Source organism: Pseudopodoces humilis, chromosome 7 (genome assembly GCF_049639895.1).
Source record: "Pseudopodoces humilis isolate 2021_Gansu_Grassland_sample_001 chromosome 7, ASM4963989v1, whole genome shotgun sequence".
Lineage (NCBI taxonomy): Eukaryota > Metazoa > Chordata > Aves > Passeriformes > Paridae > Pseudopodoces > Pseudopodoces humilis.
Genome location: NC_142206.1, coordinates 2,129,048 through 2,141,774, shown reverse-complemented (window position 1 = coordinate 2,141,774; position 12,727 = coordinate 2,129,048). Strand labels below are relative to the sequence as shown.

General features: G+C 40.8%; 1 protein-coding gene across 5 annotated transcripts in view; it reads left to right on the top strand.

Annotated features, from left to right (window-relative positions):
* The window catches only part of HIPK3 (homeodomain interacting protein kinase 3), a 68,079-nt gene extending 56,627 nt beyond the window's left edge, over positions 1-11,452 (top strand). For all 5 annotated transcript variants that reach the window (XM_014259012.2, XM_014259011.2, XM_014259010.2 and 2 more), the window contains exons 9-16: positions 439-560; positions 713-837; positions 948-1,109; positions 1,997-2,290; positions 3,547-3,687; positions 5,111-5,346; positions 5,624-5,751; positions 7,395-11,452. In XM_014259012.2, the coding sequence (XP_014114487.2) occupies positions 439-560; positions 713-837; positions 948-1,109; positions 1,997-2,290; positions 3,547-3,687; positions 5,111-5,346; positions 5,624-5,751; positions 7,395-7,838 (1,652 nt within the window). In that variant the 3' untranslated portion in view covers positions 7,839-11,452. The remainder of the gene's footprint in view (positions 1-438; positions 561-712; positions 838-947; positions 1,110-1,996; positions 2,291-3,546; positions 3,688-5,110; positions 5,347-5,623; positions 5,752-7,394) is intronic.
* The last annotated feature ends 1,275 nt before the right edge of the window (positions 11,453-12,727 follow it).

The window sequence follows — 12,727 nt, the reverse complement described above, 5'->3', positions numbered from 1 at the left end:
ACCTGCTGGAAGTACAGAACATGAGGTGTGCAGGAGTCCATTCTGAGAAGCTTTGAAATTCACTTCTGCTTACTTTTGCCTGCTTCCTTTCAAATTCTTTGAATGTAGTTTGTGATAAAGAGTAAATGCTTAGCTCTGCAGAACTTTGTGCCAAAGTTGTTCCTTTTCCCAGTAGTCAAACTGTTTCCAACTAGTAGCTATTGGCAGTTCTTTCTGAAAGCTACAGCTCAAATATTTGTGCAGATAAGTTACGGCACAAAAGTCTTCTAAGTGTTAATTTGTTTGGCTGGAAAGTCTAAATTATGGAATTAGATCATAAACACATTTATGAAAATGGTGAAATGTTTTAAAATTGCCCTCTGTGTTTGCTCAGAAAATACATGTAAGACTGCTATTTGCCTAAAGCTTGGTTGTTTGTTTTTTTTTTTTTCCTGGCAGGAATTCCTACAAACCACAGCAAACCCACCAGTTTCTCCCTGAGGGTGGATAATGCAGTTCCACTGGTGACCCAAGCCCACGCAATTCAGCCACTACAGATTCGAGCAGGAATCCTTTCTCAGGTTGGCCTACTTGAAAGCAAAACTCTTACTTATTTAGTTGGTAAATGTTTTTAAATGCAGAGTTCTGTCACAGTCCCCCTCCTGGTCTGTGCTGAACTCCATGTCACTTCAGTGAGCTGCTTGTCCCTAAATCCTGCTGTGCTTCCCGACAGGCGTGGTCGAACCAGGCGCAGCAGATCCTGGTTCCTGCATGGCAGCAGGTAGCTCCAGTGGCAGCTCCAGCCACATCTCTGGCCTCTGATCCTGTGGCTGGCCCACAGAGGCTTGGAGACTGGGGGTGAGTCCTCTTGCTTTTGTGCCACACCTCGGTGCCTGGGCTCTGGAGCAAGGGCTAGGGGTGCTGGTGCCAACGACCCACAGTATAAACCTGCCTTTCCTTTTCCTCAGGAAGATGATTACCCAGGGCACCCACTACAGCTCAGTGATACCACAGCCTCTTCTAACACATCAGTTAACCTTGTCTGCCCCTCAGCCAATTAGTGTGGGCATTGCACACGTTGTCTGGCCTCAGCCTGCGGCTACCAAGAGGAACAAACTGTGCCACAACAGGTCGGTAGAATATTTCTTAGAACATTGAAAGGCAATGCACCTGGCCTTGCTGTTTGGTGGGCAAGGGAACAACTTGTAAAAGTGACCTTTGTTGGACACAATTCCTCTTAGAATTAACTTCTCCTCAAGTTTTCAATGTTATTTTGGTAGTAGACGAGATGGGACAATACTTGCAATACTGATTAGTTTTAATTCTTTTTGATTAGTATGTGCTTATCATGGTAGAATGCTGTCTTTACAGGCTTTGGGAAGGTATAAGAATATCTGAGGTAGCTCTAATGAGATATTCCTAAGTTTACATGAGGGAAGATATATCAGGTTTTGACAACTGAAAATAAAGAGAGCTTGTATAACAGGCTTTCTGTCTATAACTATCGTTCACTGATAGCCAAAAATACTTCAGCTGCTTGCTGAAGAAAATATGCCCCAGTGCCATGTAAAGTAGTGGCAAAGGTGTGGGATGCTCCAAAAGGAGCAAAGTATGGCTTATGTGGGCACTGTCAGTAGTCCTGTGTTAAGCAAAGGGTTCATCTGGAGGCTACCAGCTTTTGTTCTCAGGGAGAATCTTAGCAGGAAATCTGGCTGAATTTTGTTTGTTTGTTTTTCACCAGAATGGACTTTTCATTTGCTTTTACCTTTATAAGAGGGTGAAATTCTCAGTGTACTGTATTCAGTGTTGATGTCTTTGATATTACATACATGGTATCTTTTTTGTTAATGTCTGAAACCATCCATGCCAAATATGTTTGCCTGTGTTTACTGCTCTGTGTTTTTCTAAGTTGATGGCTTAGCCTACATTGCCTGCTTTGGTTTTGTTGAAAACAGCACAGTTTCCAGGTCTTTTGGCAGAGATTCACTAAACCCCAAACCATGCCTTCCCTTCTCAGGAGCAACATCCTACAAAACACCAACATCCAAAATTCAGCCTTCATGTCTCCAAAGATCCTCAACCTGAAGGCTGTCAAGAGAATAAGTTGTATAGAAGCACAGGACAATCTCAACTCGGAGGGACGGGAGGGCGGCTGCTGCGAGGCCTCGGTCAGGCTGGCCCCTGACCCCTGTGTCCCCAGCAGCCCACGGCAAGCCCTGTTCCTGGCGTCCCCCAGCCCCGCCGTCAGCGTCATCACCATCAGCAGCGACACCGACGAGGACGGCGCGCCGCGGACGCACTCGCTGAGGGAGTGAGCCTCTGCCTTTGTTGTTGTTAAGCTTGGTTTAAATGCAGCTGTCTTAGCACTCAGGCCTTCAGTTTTAGCTTTCACATTTTCCAGGTTCTGTACTGGATTAGTAACTCTGAGCTTCATAGAAAGTCTCAGCAAGCTCTCCTCACACCTCAGGCAGATACAACAATCCTTCTCCAGCCCCACAGCCAAGGACAGGCCCAAAAAGCACAAGCACCAGCGAATTGAGGAGAGCAATCTGGGAGGATGGGACTGCATCACCTGCAGCTGCAATTGGGCAATTAACCCCAATGTGGAAATGGAGCAGAACCTATCAAAGTGTGAAACTCCTGAGCCAGGGCCCATCTTGGGTCCATCTTGGGTGGATCCTCAGCCAGGCTCTTGCCCTGCCCAAGCTGCATCCTTTGAAGGCCTTTTAACAAATTCCCACTTTATTCCTTTAACTCTGTCCAGCCTCTGTTCCAGGCAGCCTCTCTAGGCATCAGCACAGCTAATGAATCTGAGTTTAAAAAGGACAAACATTGTGCTCCTAATCAAATTTCAGCAGGAAGTAAACTCTGTAGGACTCTTATTGTTGAAAGGGAACAACACTGTCAAAAATCTACCTCATTGATCTGTGTGCCTTTTCAAACCACAGGTTTTTTAGGTTCTTTATTTCATAATGTCATGCCCTATTTATTTTTTGATGAGCAATATTCTTGAGTGTATACTCAATGTTACCATCCTAACAGTAGCATCCAGTAGATAATATTACATACCTGTGGGTGTGTAATACTTCTCTAACAGTGGGAAAAAGTGAACCTTTAGGTGCAAAAGGAGGTGCTGGGTATTGTCCCCCAGTTGAGTTTTCTTTCACAGAGCCATCACAGAAACATGCAAAGCTTAAAAGTTTAATGTTTGTTTGACTTCATCCTTACTTGTAATAATTCTGAATTGGAGGAATTTCTGTTTTAAATCTAAGCTTTGTCAAAGGTTTCAAGGCTCTGAAGTGCTGTAGTAAAACACTTTAATTTTCTTGTTTTAGTATTGATTCAGCAAAAAAAGTATTCATTTAGTAGGTTTCAAAAATTCCTTGTTTAGTGTAGAATTTTAAAAGAACACCGAAAAGGTTAAAAACCTGCTTTGGATGTAAAAGAAGCAATGAATTGGGTGTTAATTTACATTTAAGGGGCCTTTTCTAATAATGGACCCTTTTTTATTCCACAGTTGCACCTAAGTGAGTGATGAATGGTGTTTTTCTGTGTTTCTGTGTGCAGGTGTAAAGGGAGCCTGGAGTGTGAAGCCTGCCAGAACACGCTGAACATCGACCGCGTGTGCTCCCTCAGCAGCCCCGACAGCACGCTCAGCACCAGCTCCTCAGAGCAGTCCAGCCCTTCTCCTTGCAAGAGATCCAACAGGTGAAAACTCAGCCTCCTTTCAGCAAAAAGAAAGGTCTTAGTATGCAGCAGGCCCAGTTCATACTAAAAAATGCACAAGTTTTGTTGTGCTGCCAGCCGGTGAGGGTAAATGATCTGTTTAAAAATTAATTTACTGGCCTGCAGTTGCACAGCGTAGACTGCTCTGTTCTCACTCCTAACAGATCTGTCTTGCTGCACTGGAAGCTTTTAGAATACTGAATGAGTGGTGTTCACACAGGAAATACAAACGTGTTGCATGCAACTTCCTTTGGAATAAAAATCTTCTAGAGTTGCAAGATTAAATAAGGCAAAGTAGTACGTGACAGATTTGGTCACCACTTTTTTTTTTTTTTTAATTTTTGCAGCCTTTGATTTTTCCCATTTTGTATCTTGTAGTCTTTAATGACATTGATGCCTTTTTTCTTCTACCAAAAATAAGGCTCACTTAGGTGAGCACTGTTCATGTGAACAGTTTTTAAATGTTTTTATCTTCGCTGCCTCATGTCTTGCTTGAGCCTTCAGCAGTTTCATTGTGCAAAATGACTTCTAATTAAGGTCCTAAAGAAAAAAGTTTGTTTAAAATAATTGAAGATTCTATCAGAGCATGTATTAACAAGGAAGTGGAAGTCTGAGTCTCTTATTGGTTGGTAGTTAGCATTGTCAGTCCTTTAATATTCTTTAATATCAAACCATTCAAAAATTCAGATAAGTTTTTATAAAGACACGCTCGATTTTATGGTATTTTCTTTGACTTGTAAGGAGCTGACCTGTAATTTAATTCCCCTTGGTAATTCAACTTTATGTCAATAGCACAGGAGTGTGTTGGATTCTGGTTTCAGTAGCATTCTACTTATATTAAGTCATATAATTAGCAACTTGAATCAAAAGTTAATAATACAGAAGCACAATTAATTACTCAGTAGTTGTCACATTATCACTATTCGTTACTTGAAAAAACTACTCAGAATTACCTGATTCTGTTGGTTAAATCTTCAGACTTCTGTGCTGGCCCTCATAGTACTAAAGTATTTTTTACAAAAAAGTCAACTTCCATAGGTGGTTTTATTTGCATTGTCCTGTTTTAAACAACATGCAATAAGAACATGTAACGTGAGCTGTAAAATCACTAAATTACTTGATCATATGTTTAGGCATTCATGAATTCACTGCTGTTTCTTGTATGTTTTAAGTCAGGCATATATTCCATCAATTTTTAATATAAAGAAGTTATCTCTCTTCTCCGAGACTTGCAATTTATGAGTAGGATGAATTTGAATATATCTACTTGTCTAATTACAGGGCATCATTTTTATCCACCTTTTGAGTAATTTCACTTTTATAAATTTAATACGTTAATTTAAGAAAATGTACCTGTTTTGTGAAAATCTCTTTGCTTCATTGCAATACTTTTATTTTCGGACAGCATGTCAGATGACGAACAGGAAAGTGGGTGTGATACAGTGGATGGTTCCCCAAGCTCAGACTCCTCAGGACACGACAGCCCCTTTGTGGAAAATGGCTTTGTAGACAATAACAATAAAAATAAGGAAGCAAGAGCCTCAGTTAACCCTGAAACCAAATCAACTGTTTGCACAGTAGTGGTACCACCCATGAGACTTGAAAACAGGTTACATCTTGAGGAACAGATGGCAAATACAGGTAAGTCAGTTCAGGTGTTTTTCTATGCTAATACATAAGAAGTTTCAGTATTCATTCAATATATTTATTCAATATATACATGAAAGTTTTGACCTACTCATACAACTGCTAATCTGTAGTAACCACTTCTAAACACTGCTAGGGTTTGACTTTAATTGGTGTATGGTGTTGTTATTATTTCTCCCTGCATGCTTAAGCAAATGAAACCTTGTCTAACTTTTGCCAGAAGAGAATATTGAAAACAAAAGCATAACATTGTTTATTTCTGTCTTGGAAGATGCTACGTGCCAGCCACTGAGAAAGGGTCGGTCTGTCCTGGGAAGAATAAACCAGTCTTCTGCGGTAGGAAACCGTCAGCAGAAACTGACGTCAGCATTCCATCAGCAACATGGAAACTTCAGTCAGGTATGTGCAGTTGCATCCTACAAGCTCCAGACATGGATTTGGAGAAGTTGAGTTCCAAACTGAATGCTCACAGTTTCAGTTGCTGTCTGTGGCAGCTGCAGGTTTTCAGCAGCTTGATTAAAGAAGCGTTCAAATCTTGGAGAACGGATTTCGACTTACTGGGCAAGTCATAAGTAAATTTCATTTTGGTTCATTTTCTTAAAACAGTTGACTATTTTGAAAAATAACAGAAAAGCCACACTGGGAAAATTGTCAGTGCTTGCACAATATCAAAGCACGAGACAAAAAGAAAAATGTGTTAGCATTTATTTTTCCTACATCCAAATGCTAAAACACTCATAGTGTGCAGTTAAAATCTGCAGCTGTATCTCAGTGTTGTTCTGTCAGTAGTGTGCATGAAAATCTTTTAGTTTGAGTATCCAGAGGTGAGACAGAGCTTAGCAAACCCAACTATTTCTTACCTTTGCTGCCAGGTAACGAAGCTGGAGGGGAGATGAGACTGTGATTGTAGTTCCCATCCGATGCTAGAAGATACCTAAAGCTAATTTAAAAGTTACTTTTATCACTGCCAAACAACACAGTAAACGTGTCTGCTGTAGCTGAGAACTGAAGTCGACACATGACATCAAGCTAAAGCCCCTTTTAATTAATTATCTTGGAGCTGGAGCTGCATTGAGCTTTTGGTTAGATAGCTGGAGGTACATTAATGTGAGAGCAGTACCTGTTTGTCTAAGCCTTTCAGAGAAACTGTGAATATTGTAAGTTAAATGCTAAATGAAAGCATGCTATATGTAGATAAGAGGATTTAGCAATAATGACTTGAATAGTTCAGATTGAAAGAAACATTTGGGTGGGTGACACAGTCTCCCCTTCTGCATGATTATGCAAAAGGATTGGTTTAATTAATTCTAAGAAAACCTTAATATGATCAGCATGGTATTAATTTTTAATCTCTACAATGTCTGCAGCTCCTCAGCCTCTTGGCAGAAAGTGCAGAACGTTATTTTCATTGCAAAAATTTATGCTGATCCTTCCTTCTTTGGTAGATGCCCTATGTAGTTTGAAGTCTGCATCATTTAATGGCAGTAATTGATTTCTAGTCTTTTCTCTTTGTAACTATTAATGATTGCCACATCTTCCTGTGATCATAGACCTAGACTTCTGTTTGCTTAGTTGTCTCAGATATTTTCAATCCGTTTATTATTTTTTCTGCTCTCCTCTAAAATTTCTCTCCTATTTGTCCTCTTTGTGCCTCATTATGGTGCCCAAACTGAATGCAGCACTTCCAATTGATGCCAAGCCAGTGCTGAGTAGAGTGGAATAAGCACCTTGCTCATGTGATACATGGTATTTCTGTTAAAACAGCCCAGCATGGCATTTTATCCTTTTTTATTTTTTTTTTTTCCGCCCTTTGCAAGAGCATTAAAATAACTTGTGTTCCGTTTTCCATCTCTTATTGTCTGTGCTGCTGCCTAAATAGCTACTATATCTTTTTTTTGTTCCGTGGAAGCATTTAATAATTCCTGTCTCTATAATCCTCCTGATTTTAAGTTGACTAGTTTTAGTGCATCTTCCTCCATTTTTCCCTGCTCCCTTCGCTCCGGCGGTCGCTAAGCCCTGCCCGTTTCTGTCTGTGTGGCCAGGTCCAGCACTTCCAGGAGTGGAACGGCAACTTCGCCCCGCGGAGAGGGCAGCAGCAGCAGCAGCCTTTCCTGCCCGCTACCGTGGCCGGCCCCGCGTTCTCGCTGCCCCAGGGCAGCCCCAGCCACCTGGGCGGGCAGCCCGCCATCCTCCCGTTCGCGTCTCCGGCGCCGCTGGGCACCGCCGCGCCCGTCGCGCATCTCCTGGCCTCGCCCTGCGCCTCCAGAGCCCTGCTCCAGCACCCGACCTACAGCCTGAGCCACCCCGGCGGGATGGTGCACCAGCTGCCCGTGGGCATCAACCCCCGCCTGCTGCCTTCCCCCACGCTGCACCAGACTCAGTACAAGCCCATCTTCCCGCCCCACTCGTACATCGCGGCCTCGCCCGCCGCCTACGCGGGCTTCCCGCTCAGCCCCACTAAACTCAGCCAGTACCCCTTCATGTGAGAGCTCGACGGAGCAGAAGCTTGGTTTAAGAAGAAACATGGTATTTATTACGTATTAGCCATGGCACAACAGGAAAATTATTTTTTTGAATCATGTAGACTTGGGTGCAATTTAAACAACTCTTGAGCTTTAAAAAAAAAAACAAACAAAACAAACTCACTTTTAATGTGTTTTGCACATTTGGTATAACTTGTCTTTGGTCATGTTATCTTCTTATATAGTAACTTTAGACAGGTGACTTATGGGAGCAGAAATCTGGTTTTGCTCCTGCTATTTTTTATAAAATTGCCTTCTAACTAGTGCAAGACACGTCTACATTTGGGAAGCCATTCAGTGTACAGAACTAGAGCAACAGATGCACATGTGTCAGCAGTACAGTGTAGAGGTAACTTGTTTGTGTTGCGTATCTTGGTGTTTTAAATGTTGAGTCACTTATCTAAAAGTTGAGCTGTTGTTCTTCACATTGCATGTGTCTTTTGCATGGGCAAAGAAAAGGCCTAAACATTGCTCTTAAATGTTGTTGTCCTAATAATCTCAGCTGCATTGTAAACTGTTCCCACACATAGTGCCTTAAATATTTGAGGTTGTTAATGTTATTACTTATATATAAATGTTGAGGACTGCAGCACTTAAAAATTCAGATCTGCTGATTTTTTGATAGCGTAACGCTCATTTTGGGTTTTGTGTGGTATTATTTTAGTATTGGGTGTATTTTCCTGATTGAGAAGGCAGCATGTTTTGCTGTAGCTGAATTTTGCTGTCTCTTTTTTTCCCCCCTCAGAATGATCTAGCTTCAAGACAGGACTTTAGTAGTGCTTAAGGAAAGTTGATTCAGTAGCTATTGAGTAGTGACACACAAGACAGTATTTCATACTGGTAAATGGAACTGCAATACAACCTAAGTAGTTTTATTTTAAAAGTGTTTGTCTAATTGGATATAATAAAATGTTTAGAGGTGAGGTTAGGCATGACTGACTAGATAATGAAAGGAGAAGCCAAGTGCTCATTGATCCATGATGTGGTTTCATCTTAGCTTGAGCAAACCGTGCAGTATTTAATAACTAGTAGCAGAATATTTACTGTTGAAGCTTGAAAAAGATGTGAGTTCTTTGTGTGCAATCTTTCATTTATGCATGGGAGAGATTTTAGTCTTTTTACATGAATAGTATTTGTTTTAGCCTGTTGTGGGTGTTTGCTTATTTAATACATTCCGTCAGGGACGTAAATTACATGCTTTTCGCATAATTTTATTTTATTTTTTTTTTCCTCCTTAGGAAGTGTGTCTTTTAGTTTTTTTTTTTTTTTTTGTTTTGTTCAAATGAAGTTGCTTTTGCAGCACCAAAGACTTAATCATCCATTTCCTATAAAAGGTAGCTACTTTTTCATAGACCTCAAGTATACTGTAGTGTAGAGATGGGATTTAACAGAAGGTATTAAGCTGAGGCCGTGTTTTAGCTTATGGGCAAGTAATAAATTGTATCATTTATCTTGAATGTATCATAGATAAGCTGCTATATAATGATTGCCACTTCAGATAGCTGTGAAATTAGGTGATTAACTAGTTCTTTCTTAGCCTTCTAATTTCTGTACAAGTCTAATGACATGAAATAGAAGCTGGGTTTTGGGTTTGGTTTATTAATTATATATTTTTTTTTTTTAGTTTTTATTTTGTTTTCATGTTTGAAGTGTCGTAACTACTATACTGTAAATGATGGAAGATGATTGCGTATGTTTTTTTGGGGTGTGTTATTTGCATCAGTATTTTATCTCCATTAACTTTGAGCTCATCACTGCATATAAGTGGATGTATTAATGTAACTTAATTTTTTTTATGTTTTCATATTGGCATTGTGTAGACACTTAAGAAGCTGCATCTTGCAGGCTTGACTTAACTTTTTTTTAAAACAAAATCTGGAATACAATCCTTGCAATGTTGACTGGAATAAGAGTGCAAAGCATTTGAGTTTAACTCTGTCAATAAGCTAATAACTGGTAATCATTTTCTTTACTCCACTAACACAAGCAGTGTTTTATTTAATGAATGTCTGAATGAAATAAATGTGCCTACATTTGATTTATTTTTTAAGTAATAACTAAAATACAACAGTATTAGATCATTTAAAAAAGAAAAAAAAAAAAGAAAAAAAAAAGAAAATACCAGCAGTACGTTTTTAATCACACTGAAAATTAAGAAACCTAACTTTTCCCAAAAGTGTCGATGTTTTTAGTAATCAACTCTATGCATTTTGTACAAGTGTGTGTGTATATAAAGTATACATTAGCAACTAGGAGTATCCTGATGAATTTGAAATCTTACCAACACGTGTGTAAAGCCTAAACACAGGGAGTTAAATTGGATGTTCCACATTCACCACTTCAAACTCGTGCTGTGTGGTCCAGCAGGCATATTTCTCTTCCCTCCCTTTTCTTTATTTTTGGTGCTCACTCCATTGCAGGCAATGGACACACCAAGAACCACCAATGCAAACGGAGCACATCGATTTTTGTATCGTGGTAACAACAACAACAACAACAAAATACAGCTTGGTTTTGGTTTTTTGTTTTTTTTTTTCCTGGGGCCACGGGGATCATCATGGGTCTGATGCATTTTCTGTACTTTCTTTTTACTGTGCTTAAGGTTTGGAGCTGATGTGCTTGTTCAATTGACACGGTTCTCTGTGTATCACCACAGCCCTGCGCAGGAAAAGGTTGCTGTAAATGCGCCCCAAATTAGATTTGCTGCTCTTTCTGTGTGTTGTAATCTTAGAAAATGTCTGCATTTCAAAGGGTGAAATATTTGGGATCCCTCCACAGCTTAAATTCAACACACCAGGTGACTTTCCCCCTTCCTCCCACTTTGAGAGAATGGACTCTTGTCACTGCAAGTGTCTGGGGCCCATCTCCAGAAAAAAAAAGCTCTCAGGGCGAGGGCCTTTTCTGTGAAAAAAGTCATCCTCTGAGAAGCATTTTTACACAATACCGTTCTAATGCCTTTTTTAAATAAAACACTGCATGACTATGGAATTGCATATCTGCATATTACTTTGATTTGCAAGGTTTTATATGAATTTCTTGTGTTCGGTTTTTAACTTCAGGGTGTTTTATTGGTCAAATATGCTACTGTATTAACTCTTTTTTTTTTGGGTTTTAATTTTTAATTTTTTTTTGTTTTTACTGCTAATTAACGTGGTTTGTGTTAAGTAAAAGTTAAATCACACTGCAAGCTGTAGGAAGACTTGTTCTAGAAACACCCAGTGATAGAGACTTGATTAATGAGGTTGAACTGTTACTGTTTAACAATTTGTAGACTTGTGGCTTTTTTTTTTTTTTTTTGCTTTGGATTTCTCTGCTACACTAGTTCGCCATGTAGCAATTGCACTGTGCAATATTACAATATGAGGACTGGGAAAATTTTTTATGGATGTAATGTCTCTTACAGTTTGCGATAGTATTTCTTTCTAGTTCTCAGTGATTTAAATGTGACCAAGCCTTCTGTACTTTGTCACAAAAAGCGGGTTTTCCAGGTGACTATTTTGGTGAGTGTCAAAATAAGAATTTATGGTGTATTACTGTCAAGATTCACTTTGAATTAAAATATATATTGCAGCAGATGACTTTTGCTGGCTTTTATTTTTATTTTTTATTTTATATTTTTACATGAAGGCAAAGATGATGAGGACTCACTGAGAGGGCTCTGAAATTCCGACGTAATCATTCAACAGAGCTTCTTTCTGAAATTTTAAATTTTATTAGCTTTCAAGGCTTGCTTCAGAGGGTCTTGAAAAACCATCTTTGGTGCAGCCACACCTTGGAGGCTCTTTGTTCTGGATGTCCCACTTTTACAACCTTAGAGGAAGGTGATGTGGCCCAGATAGCAGCAGACACCTCGCTGCTGCTGCTGGGGTTGGTGCCAAGCTGGTGGCTCCTGCTGCCCGGCCAGCAGGAAGGTGCTGCTGCTGCCACAGATGGCCCCACGTGGTCCATGGCTCCAGATGGCCACCTGGTAGGGACCAGGCGTCCGTGGAAGGCGCATTTGGCGGGGCTGTTGTCAGCCAAACGTGCTCACTCGGCCGTGGGATTGCGGTGCTTGCTGAAACTGCTGGCTGGGTGGTTTCTGTGCCTGCCTCTGCAATCAAGGGTCAGCCAGAAATGAAATGTAAAAGGCTCAAGTGTCAGTGCAGTATATTTTTTGATACCAAAATATTTCAGAGTTGACAGCAAGCATTAATTTACCTAAATACCAGGCACTGCTGATGTGGATCTGTCCCAGTGCTCACTCCTCAGTGCAATTGGTCACAGGTTCTGCAAAGCTCTTCCTGCAGCTCTGTGCCTCAGGTGATGTGTGAACACCTCTGCCCAAATTCTGCAGACTCCTGTCACTTTGAAAGCTGCTTCCTTTCCCTTCTTTACAGCTAGCCTCGTGTGTTGTTGATTTTTAAATGCGTGTTGGTATCTAGATCCCGCTTTTCCCATAGCAGATGGGGCCACTGGCGTTGGTGCATTTCACACTCACACTTCTGGCAACACCTGACAAGGAAAGGCAGCCAGAGCCTTTCAAAGCAAATACTGTGAAGTGCTTTCTGTTCTTGCTTTCTGTCAGCAAGGATGTCCAACTACCCCCCATGTTCTTCCCCATCCTGTGGAAGGAATGAACCAGGACAGGCTGACATGCGTAAGTCGTCTTCCTCTTTAACTGTCTTTAGGATGACAAACCCTGGTTTAAAATTCGCTATTTTCCCTGCCACTAAATGCAAAGGACAGGTTTGTAGTGCAGAGTGGAAGTTCTGGGAGGGTTGTGAGTAGTGCTGCTCTGCACTAGAGAGCTGTAACTTCCCTCCAGGCCCGGAATATTCAGCAGGTGGTGTCTGGAGCAGTGCCGAGCTCTGGGA